This window comes from Ursus arctos, unplaced genomic scaffold (assembly GCF_023065955.2).
Source record: "Ursus arctos isolate Adak ecotype North America unplaced genomic scaffold, UrsArc2.0 scaffold_31, whole genome shotgun sequence".
Lineage (NCBI taxonomy): Eukaryota > Metazoa > Chordata > Mammalia > Carnivora > Ursidae > Ursus > Ursus arctos.
In genome coordinates, this window is record NW_026622997.1 from 5,424,238 (window position 1) to 5,444,206 (window position 19,969).

Sequence of the window (19,969 nt, forward strand, 5' to 3'; positions counted from 1 at the left end):
AAAGCAAAATAGTTCTATAACTAGAAAAAAACTTTCAAGTAAATTTTGTTTAAATATTACAGAGCTCTCTCACATGAGTTTAAATACCAACTATCAAAAGCCTCGGAACTCTTCCCAGTTTTAATTTAATTAAATTTCTAGATTTCACTAACAGCTTGATATGGTGGGCACAGATTCCTAACTCCTCCATTCCCTTCTACTACCCTTCATTCTCTTAATAGCTTTTCAATAGAGTATAAATAGTTTAAAAACATGCCCAAATCTGTATAGTGAACTACACTCAATAATTACTATAAACTCTTAAAACCTTACAAATACAGATAGGTACAAATACCATAGGCCTATCCAACTCAGTAGAGCTAATGTTTCACTAAAATATTTCAGATGAAAAACTTAAGAATTTTACAAACTCTAAAAAGACTCAAGATAAGGCAACTACTATCCTTGTATGGTAGGCCACCTGCAGCAGCAACCAATCTGGAAGGAAGAAACACCTGACTGGCAACATTTAACTAGGTTTAAAATCCATTTCCTAAGGTACTAATTCTTTTGATGAGTGAATCTGCCTAGACATTATTCAATATGACTCTAGTAGTTCAACAGTCCACTATTTCTTTTTTTTTTTAAGATTTTATTTATTTATTATATATAGAGAGAGAGCACACACACAAGCAGGGGGAGCAGCAGAGGGAAAGAGAGAAGCAGGCTTTCCACTGAGCAGGGAGCCCAATGAGGGGCTCGATCTCAGGACCCTGGGATCTGAGCCAACCTGAGCTGAAGTCAGACACTTAACCGACTGAGCCACTCAGGTGCCCCAACGGTCCACTGTTTCTTAATGCTACTAAACTTTATTTTCTAAACACCTATTATGTGCCAGTCCAATGAAATTTTAAATACTGGAGTAAATATTTATTCCAAATAATAAGAGTAAATTTTCATTTATCTGGACACTGTTGTAAGCACTTCCACTGACATTAACTCATTTAATTCTCAAACCTGACCTGTGCGACCAGGCATAGAGTAGTAAAGCTATTTGCCTCAGGTTGCAGCTAATAAGTGATACATATTGGACGTTTCTACTAAAATAGTAACATTAGTGTTCTGTAAAGGGCTGTGAACACAATCAGTCAAGGCACTGATATGGAAGCATCTAACCTTTCCAGTCCTCACGAACCATCAGGATTAGAGATGGAGAAGATAGGAAGAGGAAGTTATGACAGGATATCAGTGGTGCGGCTGTTCCACACCATGGCAGAGGGCAAGAAACACAAAGCCACACAACTCTCACGCAGCTGAGAGGAATAAAAATGCAAATTGATAGAGACATGTCTGGAAAGCAGAATGTTGAGAAAACTTTTTTCAGGACACCAGAAAAACTGAAATTAAAGCATTCTCTTCCTCAGATTGGGAGGGGCTAAGATGGCAGCACACTAGGAAGACCCTAGGCTTGTCTGGTCCCTCAAACACAACTAGGTAACTATCAAATCATACTGAATACCCAAGAAATCGACCTAAGGACTGACAGAACAAACTTCTCAATTAGAGGGAGAGAAGAGGCCAAATTGAGGAAGATAGGAATTATGGAGGTGTGATTTGGGGGAGAAAAGGATCACGGGTGCTGCAGAGGGGAAGGAGCCCTACTCACAGAGAAAAGAGAGAGACAGAGAAGAACGCACAGGGAATTGCACAAGGAGAACACTTCCCCAAAGCCACTAGCTCGGAAAATGAGAGGGGCTGGAGAGGGGCTATTTTTGAAAGTTTCTGCAACCAGTAGGGCTCAGAGACTGGAGTTCAAAGGTCAGTAGGCTTGGCTGAGATAGAGACCCTACTCCTGGAGAGAAGGCAGGCAAGCAGACAAGGGCAGAGAGCACAATCTGAGGATCACATAAGGTACATGGGGGAGAGATTGTTCACTCTTCTTGGAGCACATCTGTGAGAGGTGGCACACCTCTTGGGGGACAAAAGAGCTGGAGAGTGCCATTTCTTTCCCCCACCCCTCCGCCTAGGCACAGAGACACCTGCTGAGGGCAGAAAACCTGGACACTGGCTGTTTAGCCTGCTTTGCTCCAATTCCCACTCCCCTGCACTCTTGCATGACTGCCCTTCTCAGTCAAACCTGCATCCGTCCCAGAGTGGCGAGACCCTCCCCCAGAAGACCAGCTCAGGCCCTGCTACAGCATAACCTTAAAGTTTGGAGTTTTAAAAGTCAGCAGGCTTGGCTGGGATATAACCCAAAGTGCACTGTGCTGCTTCAGGCAGGCAAGCAACTTGGAGACAGAGAGAAAACAGCGATCTGAAAAACACCTGGGATGCACAAGAGGAAATTATTCACTCTTCTGGGAGTGCTTCCCTGAGAGCAGCAAGCACAGAGACCCTTCTCTAGGGACAAGGTAGCTGGCTGGTACCATTTCTCTTCCCTATCCCTCAGCATAAACCAACTTCAGTAAACAGCACAATGCCAACACTGGCTGCCTAATCTGCTTATACCAAGGCCCATTCCCTTGCATTCTGCTGGTACTGCTCTTCTCAGGCAAACGTGCCGAAGGACCAGTGCAGCGGGTCTCTTCCCAGAAGACCGGCACAAACCTCTGCACACACCATGTCTACTAACCATAGAGTTCTGAAAACTTCACTTGTAGTGGAAATAGCATCAGGTCTCATTTAACAAGCAGACCAGAGCACACCTAGTTAAAACTTGCCATACTCTGTCCAATGTCCAAACCCTCCCAAACGCAGTAGTAGAATGCATGCTGCATACACCAGAGACACTTCCTGAAGCACCAGGCCCTGGACATTGTATGACCTCTTCTTTGTAAAGCTCTCAGGATCAGGAAACATAGCAAGATTTTCTAATACAGAAAAAGATAGAGACCTAGACAAAACAGAGGAATTCATCCCAAAAGAAAGAACAAAAAAAGGTCACAGGCAGAGATCAAATCAAAAGAGATATAAGTATATGCCTGATGCAGAACTTAAAGCAACAGTCACAAGGATAATTGCTGGACTTGAGAAAAGCATGGAAGATATCAGGGAGACTCTTACCACAGATACAAAAGAGTTAAAAAAACAGAAATGAAAAATGCAATAACTGAGATTAAAACAGACTGCATGTAATGACTACAAGGATAGAAGAATGAATAAGTGATATAGAAAATAGTACAATGGAAAATAATGAAGCCAAACAAAAGAGAGAATTACGGATCACAGGAACAGACTTAGGGAACTCAGTGAACTAATCAAACATAAAAATATTCATATCATAGGAATCCCAGAAGAAGAAGAAGAGAGAGAAAAGTGGGCAGAAGATTTATATGAGGAAATAATAGCCGAAAACTTCCCTAATCTAGGAAAGGATACAGACATCCAAATTCAGGAGACACAGAGAACTCCATCAAAATCAACAAAAGCAGGCCAAAATCAAGATATACTGTAGTTAAATTTGCACAATATAGTAACAGAGAAAAACTCCTGAAGGCAGCAAGACAAAAGTAGTCCCCAACTTACAAGGGAAGACCCATAACGATAGCTGCAGATCTCTCCACAGAAACTTGGCAAGCCAGAAGAGAGTAGCATGATACATTCAATGTGCTGAATGGGAAAAATCTGCAGCCAAGAATACTCTACCCAGTGGAGTTATCATTTAGAAAGAAGGAGAGATAGCTTCCCAGATAAGCAAAAACTAAAGGACTTCATGACCATTAAACCAGCCCTGCAAGAAATATTAAAGGGGACTTATTGAGTGGGAAGGAAAGACCAAAAGTGACAATGACTAGAAAGGAACAGAGAAAATCTAAAGACAAAACAGGCAATAAAATGGCATTATATACATATCTATCAATAATTCTGAATGTAAATGGATTAAAAGATCCAATTGAAAGACATAGGATATCAGAATATATATATATACACATATATATATACATATATATATGTATATATTCTGATATATATATATATGTATATATATATATATAAAAAGTATCATCTACATGCTGCCTACAAGACTTATTTAGACCTAATGACACCTGCAGATTGAAAGTGAGGGGATGGTCAGTGGAATTCTACCAAACATTTAGAGAAGAATTAATACCTGTTTTTCTGAAACTGTTTAAAAAAAAATAGAAATGGAAGGAAAACTTCCAAACTTATTCTATGAGGCCAGCATTACCTTTATCCCCAAACCAGATAAAGACCCCGTGAAAAAGGAGAATTACAGACCAATATCCCTGATGAACAAAGATTCTAAAATTCTCAACAAGATACTAGCTAAAAGGATCCAACAGTAAATTAAAAGGATTATTCACCATGACCAAGTTGGATTTATTCCTGGGCTACAGCGGCGGTTCAATGTTCGCAAATCAATTAAGGTGATATACCACATTAATAAAAAAAAAAAAAGGACAAAAACCATATGATCCTCTCACTAGATGCAGAAAAAGCATTTGACAAAATACATCATACTTTCTCGACAAAAACTCTCTACAGTGTAGGGATAGAAGGACCACAACTCAATATCATAAAAGACATATACGAATAATCCACAGTGAGGGGCGCCCTGGTGCCTTAGTCGGTTAAGTTTCCGCCTTCAGCTCAGGTCATAATCCCAGGACCAAGCCCCACGTTGGGCTCCCTGTTCAGTGGGGAGCCTCTTCTCCTTCTCCCCCCTGCTCATGCTCTCTCTTGCTCTCTCTCTCAAATAAATAAAAAATAAATAAATCTTTTTTAAAAAGAAAAAAGAAAAACCCACAGCGAATATCATCCTCAACAGAGAAAAACTAAGAGCTTTTCCCCTAACGTCAGGAACACGTGACAAGGATGTCCACTCTCATCGCTGCTGTTCAACATAGTGCTGGAAGTCCTAGCCTCAGCTATCAGACAACAAAAAGAAATAAAAGGTACCCAAATTGGCAAAGAATAAGTCAAACTCACTCTTCGCAGACAACATGATACTCTATGTAGAAAACCCGAACAACTCCACCCAAAAATTGCTATAAATGATTTAAAAATTCAGCAAAGTCACAGGATATAAAATCAATGCACAGAAATCAGTTGCATTCTTTAACAATGAAGCAGAAGAAAGAGAAATCAAGGAAGTGATTCCATTTACAATTGCACCAAAAACCATAGATACCTGGGACTAAACCTAACCAAAGAGGTAAAGGATCTGTACTCTGAAATCTACAGAACACTTATGAAATTGAGGAAGACACAAAGAAATAAAAAAGCATTTCATGCTCAGGGATTGGAAGAATAAATATTGTTAAAATGTCTATGCTACCCAGAGCAATCTACACATTCAATGCAATTCCTATCAAAATACCATCGACATTTTTCACAGAGCTGGAACAAACAATCCTAAAATTTGTATGGAACAAGAAAAGACTCCAAGTAGCCAAAGGAATGTTGAAAACGAAAACCAAAGCTAGAGGCATCACAATTCCAGGTGTCAGGCTGTATTACAAAGCTGTCATTATCAAGACAGTATGTTACTGGCACAGAAACAGACACATAGATCAATGGAACACAACAGAGAATCCAGAAATGGACCCTCACAACTCTATCGTCAACTAATCTTCGACAAAGCAGGAAAGAATATCCACAGGAAAAAAGACAGCCTCTTCAACAAGTGGGGTTGGGAAAATTGGATAGCCACATGCAGAAGAATGAAACTGGACCACTTTCTTACACCATACAGTAAAATAAACTCAAAACGGATGAAAGACCTAAATGTGAGACAGGAATCCATCAAAATCCTAGAGGAGAACACAGGCAGCAACCTCCTTTACCTCAGCTGCAGGAACTTCTTGCTAGACACTTCGCCAAAGGCAAGGGAGACAAAGGCAAAATGGGACTTCATCAGGATAAAAAGCTTTTGCATAGCAAAGGAAACAGTCAACAAAACTAAAAGCCAACCTACAGAATGGGAGAAGATTTGCAAATGTCTTGTCAGATAAAGAGCTAGTAACCAAAATCTATAAAGAACTTATCAAACTCAACACCCAAACGAACCCAAAAAATCCACTGATGAATGGACAGAAGACATGAACAGACATACCTGCCAACAGACACATGAAACACTATTCAATATCACTTGGCATCAGGCAAATACAAATGAAAACCACAATGACATACCACCTCACACCAGTCAGAATGGCTAAATTAACAAGTCAGAAAACAACAGATGTTGGCGAGGATGTGGAAAAAGGGGAACCCTCTTACACTGTTGGTGGGAATGAAAACTGGTGCAGCCACTCTGGAAAACAGTATGGAGGTTCCTCAAAAAGTTAAAAATTGAGCTACCCTATGACCCAGCCATTGCACTACTGGGTATTTACCCCAAAGATACAGACGTAGTGAAGAGAAGGGCCATATGCATCCCAATGTTCATAGCAGCATTGTCAAAATAGCTAAATCGTGGAAGGAACTGAGATGCCCTTCAGCAGATGACTGGATTAAGAAGCTGTGGTCCATTTATACAATGGAATATTACTCAGTTATCAGAAAGAATGAGTTCTCAACATTTGCTGCAACATGGACGGCACTGGAGGAGATAACGCTAAGTGAAATAAGTCAAGCAGAGAAAGACAATTATCATATGATTTCTCTCATCTATGGAACATAAGAACTAGGAGGATCGGTAAGGGAAGAAAGGGATAAAGAAAGGGGGGGTAATCAGAAGGGGGAATGAAGCATGAGAGAGTATGGACTCTGAGAAACAAACTGAGGGCTTCAGAGGGGAGGGGGTGGGGGAATGGGATAGACTGGTGATGGGTAGTAAGGAGGGTACGTATTGCATGGTGCACTGGGTGTTATACGCAACTAATGAATCATCGAACTTTACATCAGAAACCAGGGATGTACCGTATGGTGACTAACATAATGTAATAAAAAAAACATTAAAAAAAAAAGTTAAAAATAGCGTTACCCTACAACCCAGCAGTTACATTACTAGGTATTTATCCAAAGGATACAAACACAGTGATTCAAAGGGGCACCTGCATCCCAATGTTTATAGCAGGAATGTGCACAATAGCCAAACTATGGAAAAAGCCCAGATGTCCATCGACAGGTGAATAGATAAAAAAAGATGGTATATATATATGAAATGGAATATTAGTCATCAAAAAGAATGAAATCTTACCATTTGCAACAGCATGGATGGAACTAGAGGGTATTATGATAAGTGAAATAAGTCAGAGAAAAGCAAATACCATATGATTTACTCATATGTGGAATTTAAGAAATAAAACATGAACACAGGGGAAAGGAAGGAAAAATAAGATGAAAATTGAGAGGGAGGCAAATGATAAGAGACACTCTAGGAAACAAACTGAGGATTGCTGGAGTTGAGGTGGGTGGAGGGGGAAGGGATAACTTAGTGATGAGCATTAAGAAGGGCACTTGATGTAATGAGCACTGGGTGTTATATGCAATTGATGAATCACTGAACTCTACCTCTGAAACAAGAAAGAAAGAAGAGAAAAGGAAAGAAAAGGAAAGAAAAGAAAGAAGGAAAGGAAAGGAAAGGAAAGGAAGGAAGGAAAGAAAGAAAGAAAGAAAGAAAGAAAGAAAGAAAGAAAGAAAGAGAAAGAAAGCGAGGGGATGGAAAAGCATTTATCAGGCTAACAGACACAAAAGAAAGCCTGAGCAGCCATACTTGTAACAGATACACTAGAGTTTAACCAAATACTGTAATAAGGGATGAAGAAGAGCACTATTTCATAATAAAGGGGTCTATCCAACAAGAACATCTAACAATTGTAAAGATTTATATGCTCAACATGGGAGCTCCCAAATACATAAAACAATAACAAACATACAGGAACTCTTTGATAATAGTACAATAATAGTAGGGGATGTTAACACCCCACTTATATCAATGGACAGATCATCTAAGCAGAAAATCAAAAGTAAGCAGTGGCTTTGAATGACACACTGGACCAGATAGACTTAACAGATAAATGCAGAACTTTCCATCCTAAAGCAACAGAATATACACTCTTTTCAAGGGCACTTGGGACATTCTCTAGAATAGATTACATACTAGGTCACAAATCAGGCCTCAACAAATACAAAAATGTGAGATCATACCATGCATATTTTCAGACCACAACACCCTGAAATTTGAAGTCAACCACAAGAAAAAGACTTGGAAAGACCACAAATATATGGTAGTTAAATAACATACTACTCAAGAATGAATGGGTCAACCAGGAAATCAAAGAAGAAATTTTAAAAATATATGGAAACCAACAGAAATGAAAACACAATGGTTCACAACCTTTGGGACGCAGCAAAAGTGGTCCTAAGAGGGAAGTGTATGGCAATACAGGGCTACCTCAAGAAGCAAGAAAAGTCTCAAACAACTTAACTTTACACCTGAAGGAGCTAGAAAAAGAACAGTAAATGAAGCCAAAAGCCAGAAGAAGAAGGGAAATAATAAAGATTATAGCAGAAATAAATGATATAGAGACTAAAAAACAATAGAACAGATTAATGAAACTGGGAGCTGGTTCTCTGAAAAAATTAATAAAATCGATAAACCCCTAGCCAGACCTATCAAAAAGAAAAGAAAAAGGACCCAAATAAATAAAATCACAAATGAGAGAGGAGAAATAACACCAAGAAATACAAACAATTATAAGAGAATGTTATGAAAGATTATATGCCAACAAATCAGACAACTTAGAAGAAATTGGTAAATTCCTAGAAACATAAAAACTACCAAAACTGAAACAGGAAGAAAGAGAATACTTGAACAGACTTATAACCAGCAAAGAAATTGAATCAGTAATGAAAAATCTCCCAACAAACAAAAGTCCAGGGCCAGATGGCTTCCCAGTGGAATTCTATCAAACATTTAATACCAATTAATACCTATTATTCTCAAACTATTCCAAAGAATAGAAGTGGAAGGAAAACTTCGAAACTCATTCTAAGAGGCCAGCATTATCCTGATTCCAAAGCCAGATAAATACTCTACCAAAAAAGAGAAAGAGGTACAGGCCAAAATCTCTGATGAACATGGATGAAAAAATTCTCAACAAAATACTAGCAAACTGAATCCAACAATACATTAAAAGAATCTTTCACCACAATCAAGTGGGATTTATTCCTAGGCTGTAAGTTGGTTCAATATTCACAAATCAATCAACGTGATAAATCACATTACTAAAAAAAAAAAAGGATAAGAACCATATGATCCTTTCAACAGATGCAGAAAAAGCATTTGACAACGTACAACATCTATTCATGATAAAAGCCCTCAACAAAATAGGTTTACAAGGAATATACCTCAACATGATAAAGGCCATATATGGAAAACCCACTGCTAATATCATCCTCAATGGGGAAAAACTGAGAACTTTTCCTCTATGGTCAGGAACATGACAGGGACGTCCACTCTCACCACTGTTGCTTAACATAGTACTGGAAGTCCTAGCCTCAAAGATCAGACAATTCAAAGAAATAAAAGGCATCTAAATTGGTAAGGAAGAAGTCAAACATTCGTTATCTGCAGGTGACAGGATACTCTATACAGAAAACCGAAAAGGCTCCACCAAAAACTTGCCAGAACTGATACATGAACTCAGTAAAATTGCAGAATACAAAATAGCTATACAGAAGTCTGTTGCATTCCTATACACCAATAATAAAGCAGCAGAAAGAGAAATCAAGGAATCAAACCCATTTACAATTGTACCAAAAACCATAAGATACCTAGGAATAAACCTAACAAAAGAGGTAAAGGACCTGTACTCTAAAAACTATAAAACACTTAGATAAAAAGCTTCTGCCCAGTGAAGGAAACAATCAGCAAAACTCAAAGGCAACCTACAGAAATGGAGAAGATATTTGCAAATGACATATCTGATAAAGAGTTACTATCCAAAATATACAAAGGACTTATAAAATAACACCCCCCCAAAATTAATTATCTATTTAAAAAATGGGGAGAAGACATGAATAGACCTTTCTCCAAAGAATACATACAGATGGCTCACCGACACATGAAAAGATACTCAACACCACTTATCATCAAGGAAATGCAAATCAAAGATACAATGAAATACCTCAGAATGGCTAAAATTGACAACACAGGCAACAAGAGGTATTGATGAGGATGCAGAGAAAGGGGAACCCTCTTACACTGTTGGTGGAAATGCAAACTGGTGCAGCCACTCTGGAAAATAGTATGAAGTTTCCACAAAAAGTTAAAAATAGAGCTACCTATGACCCAGCAATTGCACTACTAGGTATTTATCCAATGGATACAAAAATACTGATTTGAAGGAGCACATGCATTGTGATGGTTATAGCAGATTATTAACAACAGCAAACTATGGAAAGAGCCCAAATGTCCATCAACTGATGAATGGTTAAAGAAGATGTGGTATATGTATACACAATGGAATATTACTTAGTCGTCAAAAGGAATGAAATCTTGCCATTTGCAACAACATGGATGGAGCTAGGGTGTATTATGCAAGCGAAATAAGCCAGTTAGAGAAAGACAAATACCATATGATTTCACTCATATGTACAATTTAAGAAAGAAAACAGACGAATATAGAGGAAGGGAAGAAAAAAAAAGAGGGAGACAAATTGTAAGAGACTGTAGAGAACAAACTGAGGGTCAACTGGAGGGGAGGTGGACCAGGGATGGACTAAATGGGTGATGGGTATTAAGGAAAGCTATTGTTACGATGAGCACTGGGTGTTATATGTAAGTGATGAATCACTAAATTCTACTCCTATAAACCAATATTATACTATATGTTAGCTAACTAGAATTTAAATAAATATTTGAAACAAAAAAAAGATGTGATAATATATATACCACGGAATATTAGTCATAAAAAACAATTAAATCTTGCCATTTGCAAGCATGTGGATGGAGCTAGAGAGTATTATGCTAAGTGAAATAAGTCAGTCAGAGAAAGACAAATACCATATGGTTTCACTCATATGTGGAATTTTTGAAACAAATTAACATGGGGGGGGAGAGAAAGGTCAACCCAGAAACAGACTCTTAATTATAGAGAACAAATTGATGGTTACTGGCGGGGCGGGGAGGGGGGTGGTGGGGATTAAGGAGTGCACTTGTGATGAGCACCAGGTGTTGTATGTAAGTGATGAATCACTAAATTCTATAAAACCAGTATTACACTGTATGATAAGTAACTGGAATTTAAATAAAAATCTGTAGGTGAAAAAAATGAAGCATTCTCATCTCAGTAGCAACAAGCAACTTTGCATTTATGAAGGCCAGCCAAACTCTACATTTATTTTGTGGAAGACTGACTTTCTTTGTATAGTTAACTCTTCAATAGTGTTTTTGTATAACCAAGTAATACAAAAAAGACATAAGACATATATTATGAATTGCTATAATATTCTAGTGCTTATTTATGAAGTACAGTAACTGATGCACTGCTGAAAAGGAAGAAAAATACAGTGATAACTCATGCATAAGGAATTGATTTTTACGTAGTAAGAGTTTTTCCATGCACTATAGTTTTTCCATTTTTCTTACACTAAGTAAATTTTATGGTTTAGATAACTAACCATTCATATGAACAAAGATCTAGGAATCTATTAGGTTTAAAAGAAAAGAGAAAGTGGGCAAATAAGAATTAAATACACAAAGGAAAAAAAAATCAGTTCCAGAGAACAATTATATTTCTTTTAAAAGTAACATGAATAAAATGTCCATGGATCAAGAGAGACTGGATGGACCTCTGGACACCCAAACACTTTCTGTGAAGGAAGAAAGGTCTTGAATCACAAAGGTGTGCTTTTGTGCAAAAAAACAAAGCCAGTTAGCCCTTTTCCATATCCACTTTCTATTTTGGCAAGTGCAAGAAAGCAGAAAATAGCCTTTACCATCAAGAAGATTCTACCTCTCCCATCTCCCAGGGCTGTAAAGAGTTCTCTGTAGAGACACAAAAACCAGAGATGTCTTCTCCATGTTACAGGTGGGAGCCTCCTTCGCAGCTCAAGGCAAAGGGCATTAGAGTCTATACTCCAGTACCTGGGGGCCTTTCATGGGGCACTTGAAGTGAGACACCTGAGTGATGAGTCCGAGTTACAAAAATCAGATTCATTACTTTCTGTTCATAATTTCGATGCTACCAATTATATCATGATTAAGACACCAACTGAATGTGCTACTTGTGAAAATGTAAATGCTTATAACCACTTCTCTAGGCTGATCACAGGGGGCTAAAAAACGAAACCTTTAAATTTTTCCCAACTAGGAAATTCCATAATTACATGGGCTATTTCACACCCATGTGCAAGCTGCAAACATTTTATACTTGTTTTACCATGTGCTCATATCTACTATATAATAATTTCATCCAGAATTTTGCCTGACTGGCAATCTACTCAACTCCAAATCCTTTAAATACTTCACATTTTCTTTTTTTCTTTTTTCTATCTCATTTAATCCTCACAAGCACCTTTTGATATAGATCCCCTTACCCTCTTTTTACAGTTGAGGATACTGAGTCCCAGAACAATGAAATAACTTGTTTAAGATCACACAGCTATGAACTGTTAGAGCTTTATAGAGCTTTTAATTAATCTTAAAATATCTGACAATAGTTAATAGGCTTTGGGCCTCTGAAGTTTTAAAAATGTCACTCTGAAACCTAAAAATTTAAAGACTAGAATACACAATGACTTAGCTACATCAACAGTCAAATCTGCGCACATACCTCACTAAAAAGGCTTCCATTAACATAGGAAATCCAGAGTTTCCAGAAGTTCGGCAGCTGACTTAAAACAAGCTTGGTCAACTTTTCCACAAATGCCACCCGGTGAGGAGTCTTGTATCTCCATGCTAAGGGGGGAAAAATACTGTGAATATACTTTGAATCAAGAATAAAAAACGGTTTGAACGTATTACTGCTCTTCCACCTAAAAATGTGTCCCACTTTGGCTGTAGAGCTTTAATTTGCTGAGAGACCAATATTTATTTTTCCACATCACATTACCAAAGCCTGACAGCACAGAGAATACACTTTAAGAATACACACAGAATACCCTGGGGTTCTCCAAGGGGTGTGGCAGGTGGGGGGGGGGAGTGGCAGACTGGTCAGGAGGACACAGCAGGAGAAGCAAGGAGGATGCTTTGGGTTTTCAACCTTGTCTTCAGGATGTTCTACTTCTCTTCAAAAGTCATGTCTTCAAACAGCAAAGTAAGGCAAAGACAGGGCAAGGCCAATTAGCCTTAAATTGGAGGCAAATATCAACCAGTTAGAAATGCCACTATATACGTAGTGAAAGTTCAATAATGAAACAAGTGATCATAAAGGAACGTATTCAAGTATAATCATATAATGAATAACTCTTCCCATAACAAAGAAATTTAAGAAAAAATAAAAATACTGATGCCTCTTAGATTACATATCATTTAAGGCAGTTATAGTAAGTGGGAAATAAGGTCTTATAGATTTCTTATGGAAATAAGTTCATAGGAATAAAAACAGATTAGTAATTCAGTGAGCATTAATCACTTCCAATTTCTTTCCTTTTCTTTTATCACATTCTTTCCTGTTTCCTCCTTCCTCCATGCCCTCCTTCCCGGCCCTGCTGTTCTGTTTCACAGCTTCCAGCAGGAGCAGGGCAGAGGCATTCCTACTGTCCAATTCACAGCAATGATCAGGAGAACTTCTGGGGTCAACTTCCAACTTCTATTCAGCAATTTCAAAAACAGGTCAGATAAGGGAACTTCCATTAACTCCTTCATCAACTACCAGCTTCCTTTCAAAATACTCCTAGGCAAAAAGTTCTGTTGCTGTAATTACTGTTGTTATTCTAGTGGGCAAGGGTGGATTTTATTTATTTTAAAATGTTTCATAATAATCTAAAAAGACAACATATGGTTAGAAAACTTAAAAGGTATATAGAAGAAAGTCTACCTCCCACCTCCATTCCCCATTTGCCTAGTTCCCAACTGCAACCATAAGAAACCACTGTTATTACAGTTGTTTGTGATTCTAACATGTCTTTTACATACACAAGCAAATATAAATACATATTCTCTCCCCACCGAAATGTTCTTTCATACAAATGAAAGTACCAAACACACCCTTTTGACACTTGGCCTTTTTTCATTTAATAACGGATCCTGAAGTTTTTCCCTATTCGTCCATAAAATGTTCCTATTTTTCCCCACAGCTACACAGTACAACTGACCCTTGACTAATACAGAGGTTAGCAACATTGACCCACTGCACAGTCAAAAATCCATGAATAACTTCTAAGTCCCCCAAAACTGAACTACTAACAGCCTACTGTTGACCAGGAAACTTACCAATTACATAATGCAGTTGATTAATACATATTTTATATACGTATTATATACTGTACTCTTACAACAATACCTTTCTAATTTTTTTCAGTATTTCTAGGCTACATGGTTCATCTGACAGTTTTTTCAAATTGTCACAGATATCCAAAAGACTTTCCAATATATTTATTGAACAAAATCCATGTATGAGTAGACCTGCATAGTTCAAACCAGTGCGGTTCAAGGGTCAACTGTAGTTCATATTTTGTATGTATCATAATTTTAAAAAAATCCCTTTATAATGGACAAGACTGTTTCCAATGTTTTGTAGTTAAAATTAGTGCTGCAAAATAAACAAAATAAAATAATAACATAAAATAAGTGCTGTAATCAATAACTCTGTACCTACAACATTTAGCACATGTAGAAGTATCAGTATAGAATAAATTCTCAGAACAAGAATTGCTGCGTTCAACAGTACACGGAGTTGCGGCTTTATTAAGTATTATTAAATTGACCTCTATGGGGATTCTTTACACACCCACCAGCAACACACATAAACACACAGAAGCTTCCTTATAATCTCACCAATGAACAAACCGAACACACAAAATTCCAAACAGTAAAAATCTGGGGACTTTGCCAACTGCTATCCCATTGTAGTGTTACATGGCCTTTTAAATTTGTATTGTAAGTGAGGCTGAGTGCCTACCTTCACATATTTAAGAGCATTCAGACTTCCAATCTGTGGACTATAGACCCTTTTTATCTCTTAGGTATATTAGCCCTTTGTCCATGAGTTGTGGGGGAAAGCTTTAAATTCAGTTGTCACATATGTGAAAGGCATGGTTCTATATTTAGGGGTACACTGTAAACTGTACTTGTCTGTTTGGCCAATATTTACTAAGCGTCCACTGTGTGCTAATCCTGTGGCTACACTAACGTCTGTTTAAGATGCTCGCCACTAATCCTGACTGAGCAGGGCAGGTCTCTGCCTTCAAGGAGCCTACAGCTGAACAGACAATCAATGAAAGGAGTCCTAATGACAATGTGACATGAGCCTAATGAGATTAGAGGTATTTTTCATCTGGAGACAGAGCTAAAGCAGACAAACTAAATACAGGTAAGCACTGTTTTCCAAATGGCATGCAGTACCCTACATAGCATAGGCCACAGCTCAGTGTATGATGGGCCAATGACAAGGTAAGAAATAGGACAAGAAAATCTAAAAACTAAAGCACTGAAAGACCTGGCTCATGTGGTAGCAAGTAGACTCTTACATGACCCCTTCCCCTAAATAAGTGTTTCAAAGGTCTGAGCTCCTCCAGGCAGCTATATTTACAACGATTTATATAACCCTATTGTGGGCAACTCATCTAATATCCTTATCTCATATATGCTTTGAAAAGCTTTTTTTGCTGGGAAATTAAAGTGAAAACACCCTATGGTGAACCAAGTCTCTATTGGATCTGAAGCTGGAGAAGCACTTTGAGTAGCCTGGCTTATTGCATATCCACATAGTCTACATATATGGTCTCACAGATCAGTCTGTCATGGGGAATGCCTCCGCTCCAAGGACAAATAAGGAACATTGCCTTTTCACCAATGTAAAGGAAAATTTCGTTTTAAAAAACACAAAATAAATTAAATTCAGATTCTCTCTTGTTAAATCCATTAATTAATAAGTATTCTAATAGAAGTGATTTTATGATAGGAAAAGTAGTTGGACAAATATAAATAAAAACATTACAAAACAATCCCATAAGGCTTCCAAAAACATTTCGTCAGCTGAATCTTTTTATGACTCAGTAACTGGTAAAATTATTTTGTCTAAGTTCACTATAGTACAGAGTGATAATAGAGCAGCTAAATAATATTACCAAATAATCATACTGAGGTGGAAGTTCTGCAATTACTTAATGTGTTGGCACTCAATCATCAAGGTTCTTGGAAAACAGACAGGTCCCTGCAGCCTCCTGCCCAGTGACAGGGAATAATTTTTAGTCTCATATTTTATTTGATCTTTTTATTACTAATGGATCTTTATACCTATGTATATATATGTATGTAATGAGAGTCCTATTTACCCATTCCTTCTACATCTACTTCATCCAAATTCTGATCATTATTTGAAAATGGTTTTCGGTTTTATTTCCTTACTGAATCCAACATGTCTTAGTTAAATTCCCATATGCTATTATCAGTTACAGAAAAACTTCAAGAGTTATTTCCTAAAACTGATGAAAAGAACTATTTACTATAAGCAATATTCCTCAATGTTTCCATTTCAAGTAATAATTTTAAGGAAATCAAACATGTATTTTACTTCTACTTCTGGCATACTGGAATAATAAGGATTAGATTCAACCTCCAGTTATAAACAACTAGAAAATTGGGGGTGGGGAGAGATAATATAAACTCTTTCAGACACTGGACAACAGGCAGCATAGGACCGTTTCTCAAGGGAAGGGAAATGTATGGTGAGCCCACAATTGCCATGGCTTTCTGTCTACAGACAATTTCTAGGCAACATGGATAAAAGGAAGCATAACCTAAACAGAGTTCCATGGCCTTTCTGAGCTGGAAGGAAGAAGACGGAAGTGACTAGAAAATGCAGGAAAGAGTTCCAGAAAGGAGGGAAGACTTACATAGGAAAAAAGCTCCAAAAATCTTCCTAAGAGTCCTCCTGAGTCTTTGCCGAGAACTAGGGCCTGCATATATGGAGTGAAACTTCACAAAGCCAGGCAAAGAACAACCAGGGAATTGTAAGGTAAACAATTCCCAGAAATAATACAGGGCAGGGAGACCTCCTAGCTCTGAACAGCCTCAGGAACAGTCCTCATCAATTACTTGGGCCATTTAGTACAGACCCAAAAGATCATGCTCAGGAGGAGGGCTAAAGTACCCCCAGAATGAAGGCTACTCTAGAGCTGCTCTAGCAAACCAGTGAAAGCTTTGAAGGCTCACCCTTGCCCGTCGTGAACTGATAAGACAAAGTCTAGCATTTCTTACGGAGACAACAAAACTCAGACACTCAACACTGAACATTCACATGATGAGCGGGGAAATATGGACCATGACCAGAAGCCAAGAGAAAAAATTGTCAATAGTAACAAATCTAGAAATGACAGAGATGACCGAACTCACCAATAAGGACGTTGCTCAGATATTTAAAGGAAAACATAAAAATAATGAGGACGGAAAGGTAAGATATTTAAAAGAACCAAGTGGAATTTCTAGAGATGAAAAATACAGCATCTGGAATTTTCAGGTTAACACTGCAGATAAAAGATCACAGAAGTTGAAGGCATAGCAACTGACTCTATAATGAAGCAGAGTGGAAAACTGGGGGGAAGGAGGGAATGGGAAACAGTGATCTATGAGATAATCTATTGGCCTAACATACATGTAATCGAAGTCCCAGAAAAGGAAGTAGAATAGAAAAATACTTGAGAAAACTGTGGCCCAAAATTTTCTAAATTTGATGAAAATTTCCAGAATTCATAAAATAGATCCAAGAAGTTTGGCAAATCCCAGGCAGGATAAATTTGAACTGTTCAAGATGATACAGTTCATTTAAAGTCAAGACTCAAGAGTAGTTTCTAATTGATTTAAGCCTGTTAGCATGTCAACTGATGGTAGTAAATTACTTAAGGAGTGGGGTGGAGGGTTTTTTGACCTGACATATTATCCTACTAATTCAAAGAAGGAAGTATTGTTTAAAAACTCAGGTGGGCTGCACTCCAGAGTCAGATCCTGGAGGCCATATTTGCTTAGAGGGCTACAATACACCACAGTATACAGAACCAAGTAATTCTGTTCTTATACTATTTATATTAGTTTGATGGGCTTGGTAGGAAATAGGAATAGGACAAGAAGGAACACTGAGCCCTCCATTTGGTACAAATGAATCATCTACTTTTAAGGTGTTCTTATGATGGACATTCATTCATATTTATTAATGAAATCTTAGAAAAAGCCCTACTCCAATACTTGCAATAACATAAAATACTTTAAAATAAATTTTAGAAGTATTTAATATAAAGTAAGATATTTCTATTACCCTATTTGGATTTCTTTCTTTCTCTCTTTCTCTCTCTCTCTTTCTTTTTTAAAGATTTTATTTTTAAGTGATCTCTACACCCAATATGGGGCTTGAACTCACAACCCCAAGATCAAGAGCTGAATGCTCTACCAACTGAGCCATCCATGCATCCCATACTATTTGGATTTCTTAGATCTGTTATTGAGGTTATAAACAACCAGTGACTAATAGCATTTAATTGGTACCCAAATGCATTATAACCAATAATTTTGTATCTCACACAGGTAAATAAACAATAGGTAAATATCAACTTTAGAAAGTTAAGAAATGTAACATAGTTATAATTCGAGATGCTTTATTCTCAGGAAAAATGATTAGCAATTAATATATTATTAACCCTTCTTTCCAAAGCAAATTTTAAAATGTATAAAAGAGGTGTTTCTTTGTACTGACTATAGAGATTATTTTGTTACAAATTTCTTCTTAAAGAAATTCTCACAAAATATTTTCTGTGGCATATTTTTAAAAAGTCAATCATAGGAAAAATAAAACTAGACTTTATGTATGTTGAGTAAACATTCACCTATGAAGGTTGGTAATACTTCGCAGCAGTAACACAACTAATTAGGAAAATTTCCAAGAGAAAATGTGTGAAATTGCACAAGTACAAATTCAAAAGACAAAGTGGGGGATGGAGAGAGATACTTACTGTCATCTCGACCAGATTGAAAGCTGCTGCCCCTCTTCAGTGATGCCGTCTGACTAAGATGACCCAACACTAAGGGACGGGTATCATTATCCAGATCCAACATGGGACTGTGAAGGCCTGGAGCACCTAGAAGAGAGGTGACATTTCCATATATTCCATATATTCTTACTTAGTTGATTTAATGGGCTGCTTCTCTGAGTTATTTCTTCCTCAATTGTTCCATTCTTTTAAATAAAACATTTACCAAGCAAAATAAAAACTATTTTCTCTAAATAGCTTTTAAAAGTCATTCCCACTGTGACAGATTCACAGGATTCAATCCATTACTCTGGCTTATTACAGAGATGTAACAAACTGTGAGAGAAACTTATGTATCAATTTAGAATGAATGTTCAGCAAAACTGGCAGGGGCAAGGGTGGGGGGAGGTCTACAAACCAAAAAACTGGGATGAGGAATCCTTTTTTGAAAAACAACTTGACATTTGGAAGTCAGAGTTCTGACTCTCTCTCAATGGAGCAGCCTTACAGCACAATCTGACTTTCCCTTAAAATTTAAATCCCCAAGGGGCGTCTGGGTGGTTCAGTTGGTTAGGTGTCTGCCTTCGGCTCAGGTCATGATCCCGGGGTCCTGGGATCGAGCCCATGTCAGGCTCCTTGCTCAGCGGGGAGTCTGCTTCTCCCTCTCCTCCCCACTCGTGCTCTCTTTTGTTATTTCTGTCTCTCTCTCTCTCTCAAATAAAAAAATAAATAAGTAAGTAAAATTTAAATCCCCAAATCCTATAATTTCTTTGTTTGGGATGTGGGATTTGATTCCCTCTTTCTATTCCTGATGCCAGCCGCCTAATTTGGATCCTTTTCACCTCACACTGTTAATATTCCAGAAGTCTAACATTTTAACTACTGTCTAGAAATTCTC

At 37.6% G+C, this 19,969-nt stretch overlaps 1 protein-coding gene across 3 annotated transcripts in view; it reads right to left on the reverse strand.

Moving 5' to 3' along the window:
• Positions 1–19,969, reverse strand: part of EXOC2 (exocyst complex component 2) — a 248,708-nt gene that overhangs the window by 110,754 nt on the left and 117,985 nt on the right. For all 3 annotated transcript variants that reach the window (XM_026511359.4, XM_026511361.4, XM_044388711.3), the window contains 2 exons: positions 19,054–19,179; positions 12,723–12,847 (listed from right to left, as the gene is read on the reverse strand). In XM_026511359.4, coding sequence (XP_026367144.1) covers positions 12,723–12,847; positions 19,054–19,179 — 251 coding nt within the window. The remainder of the gene's footprint in view (positions 1–12,722; positions 12,848–19,053; positions 19,180–19,969) is intronic.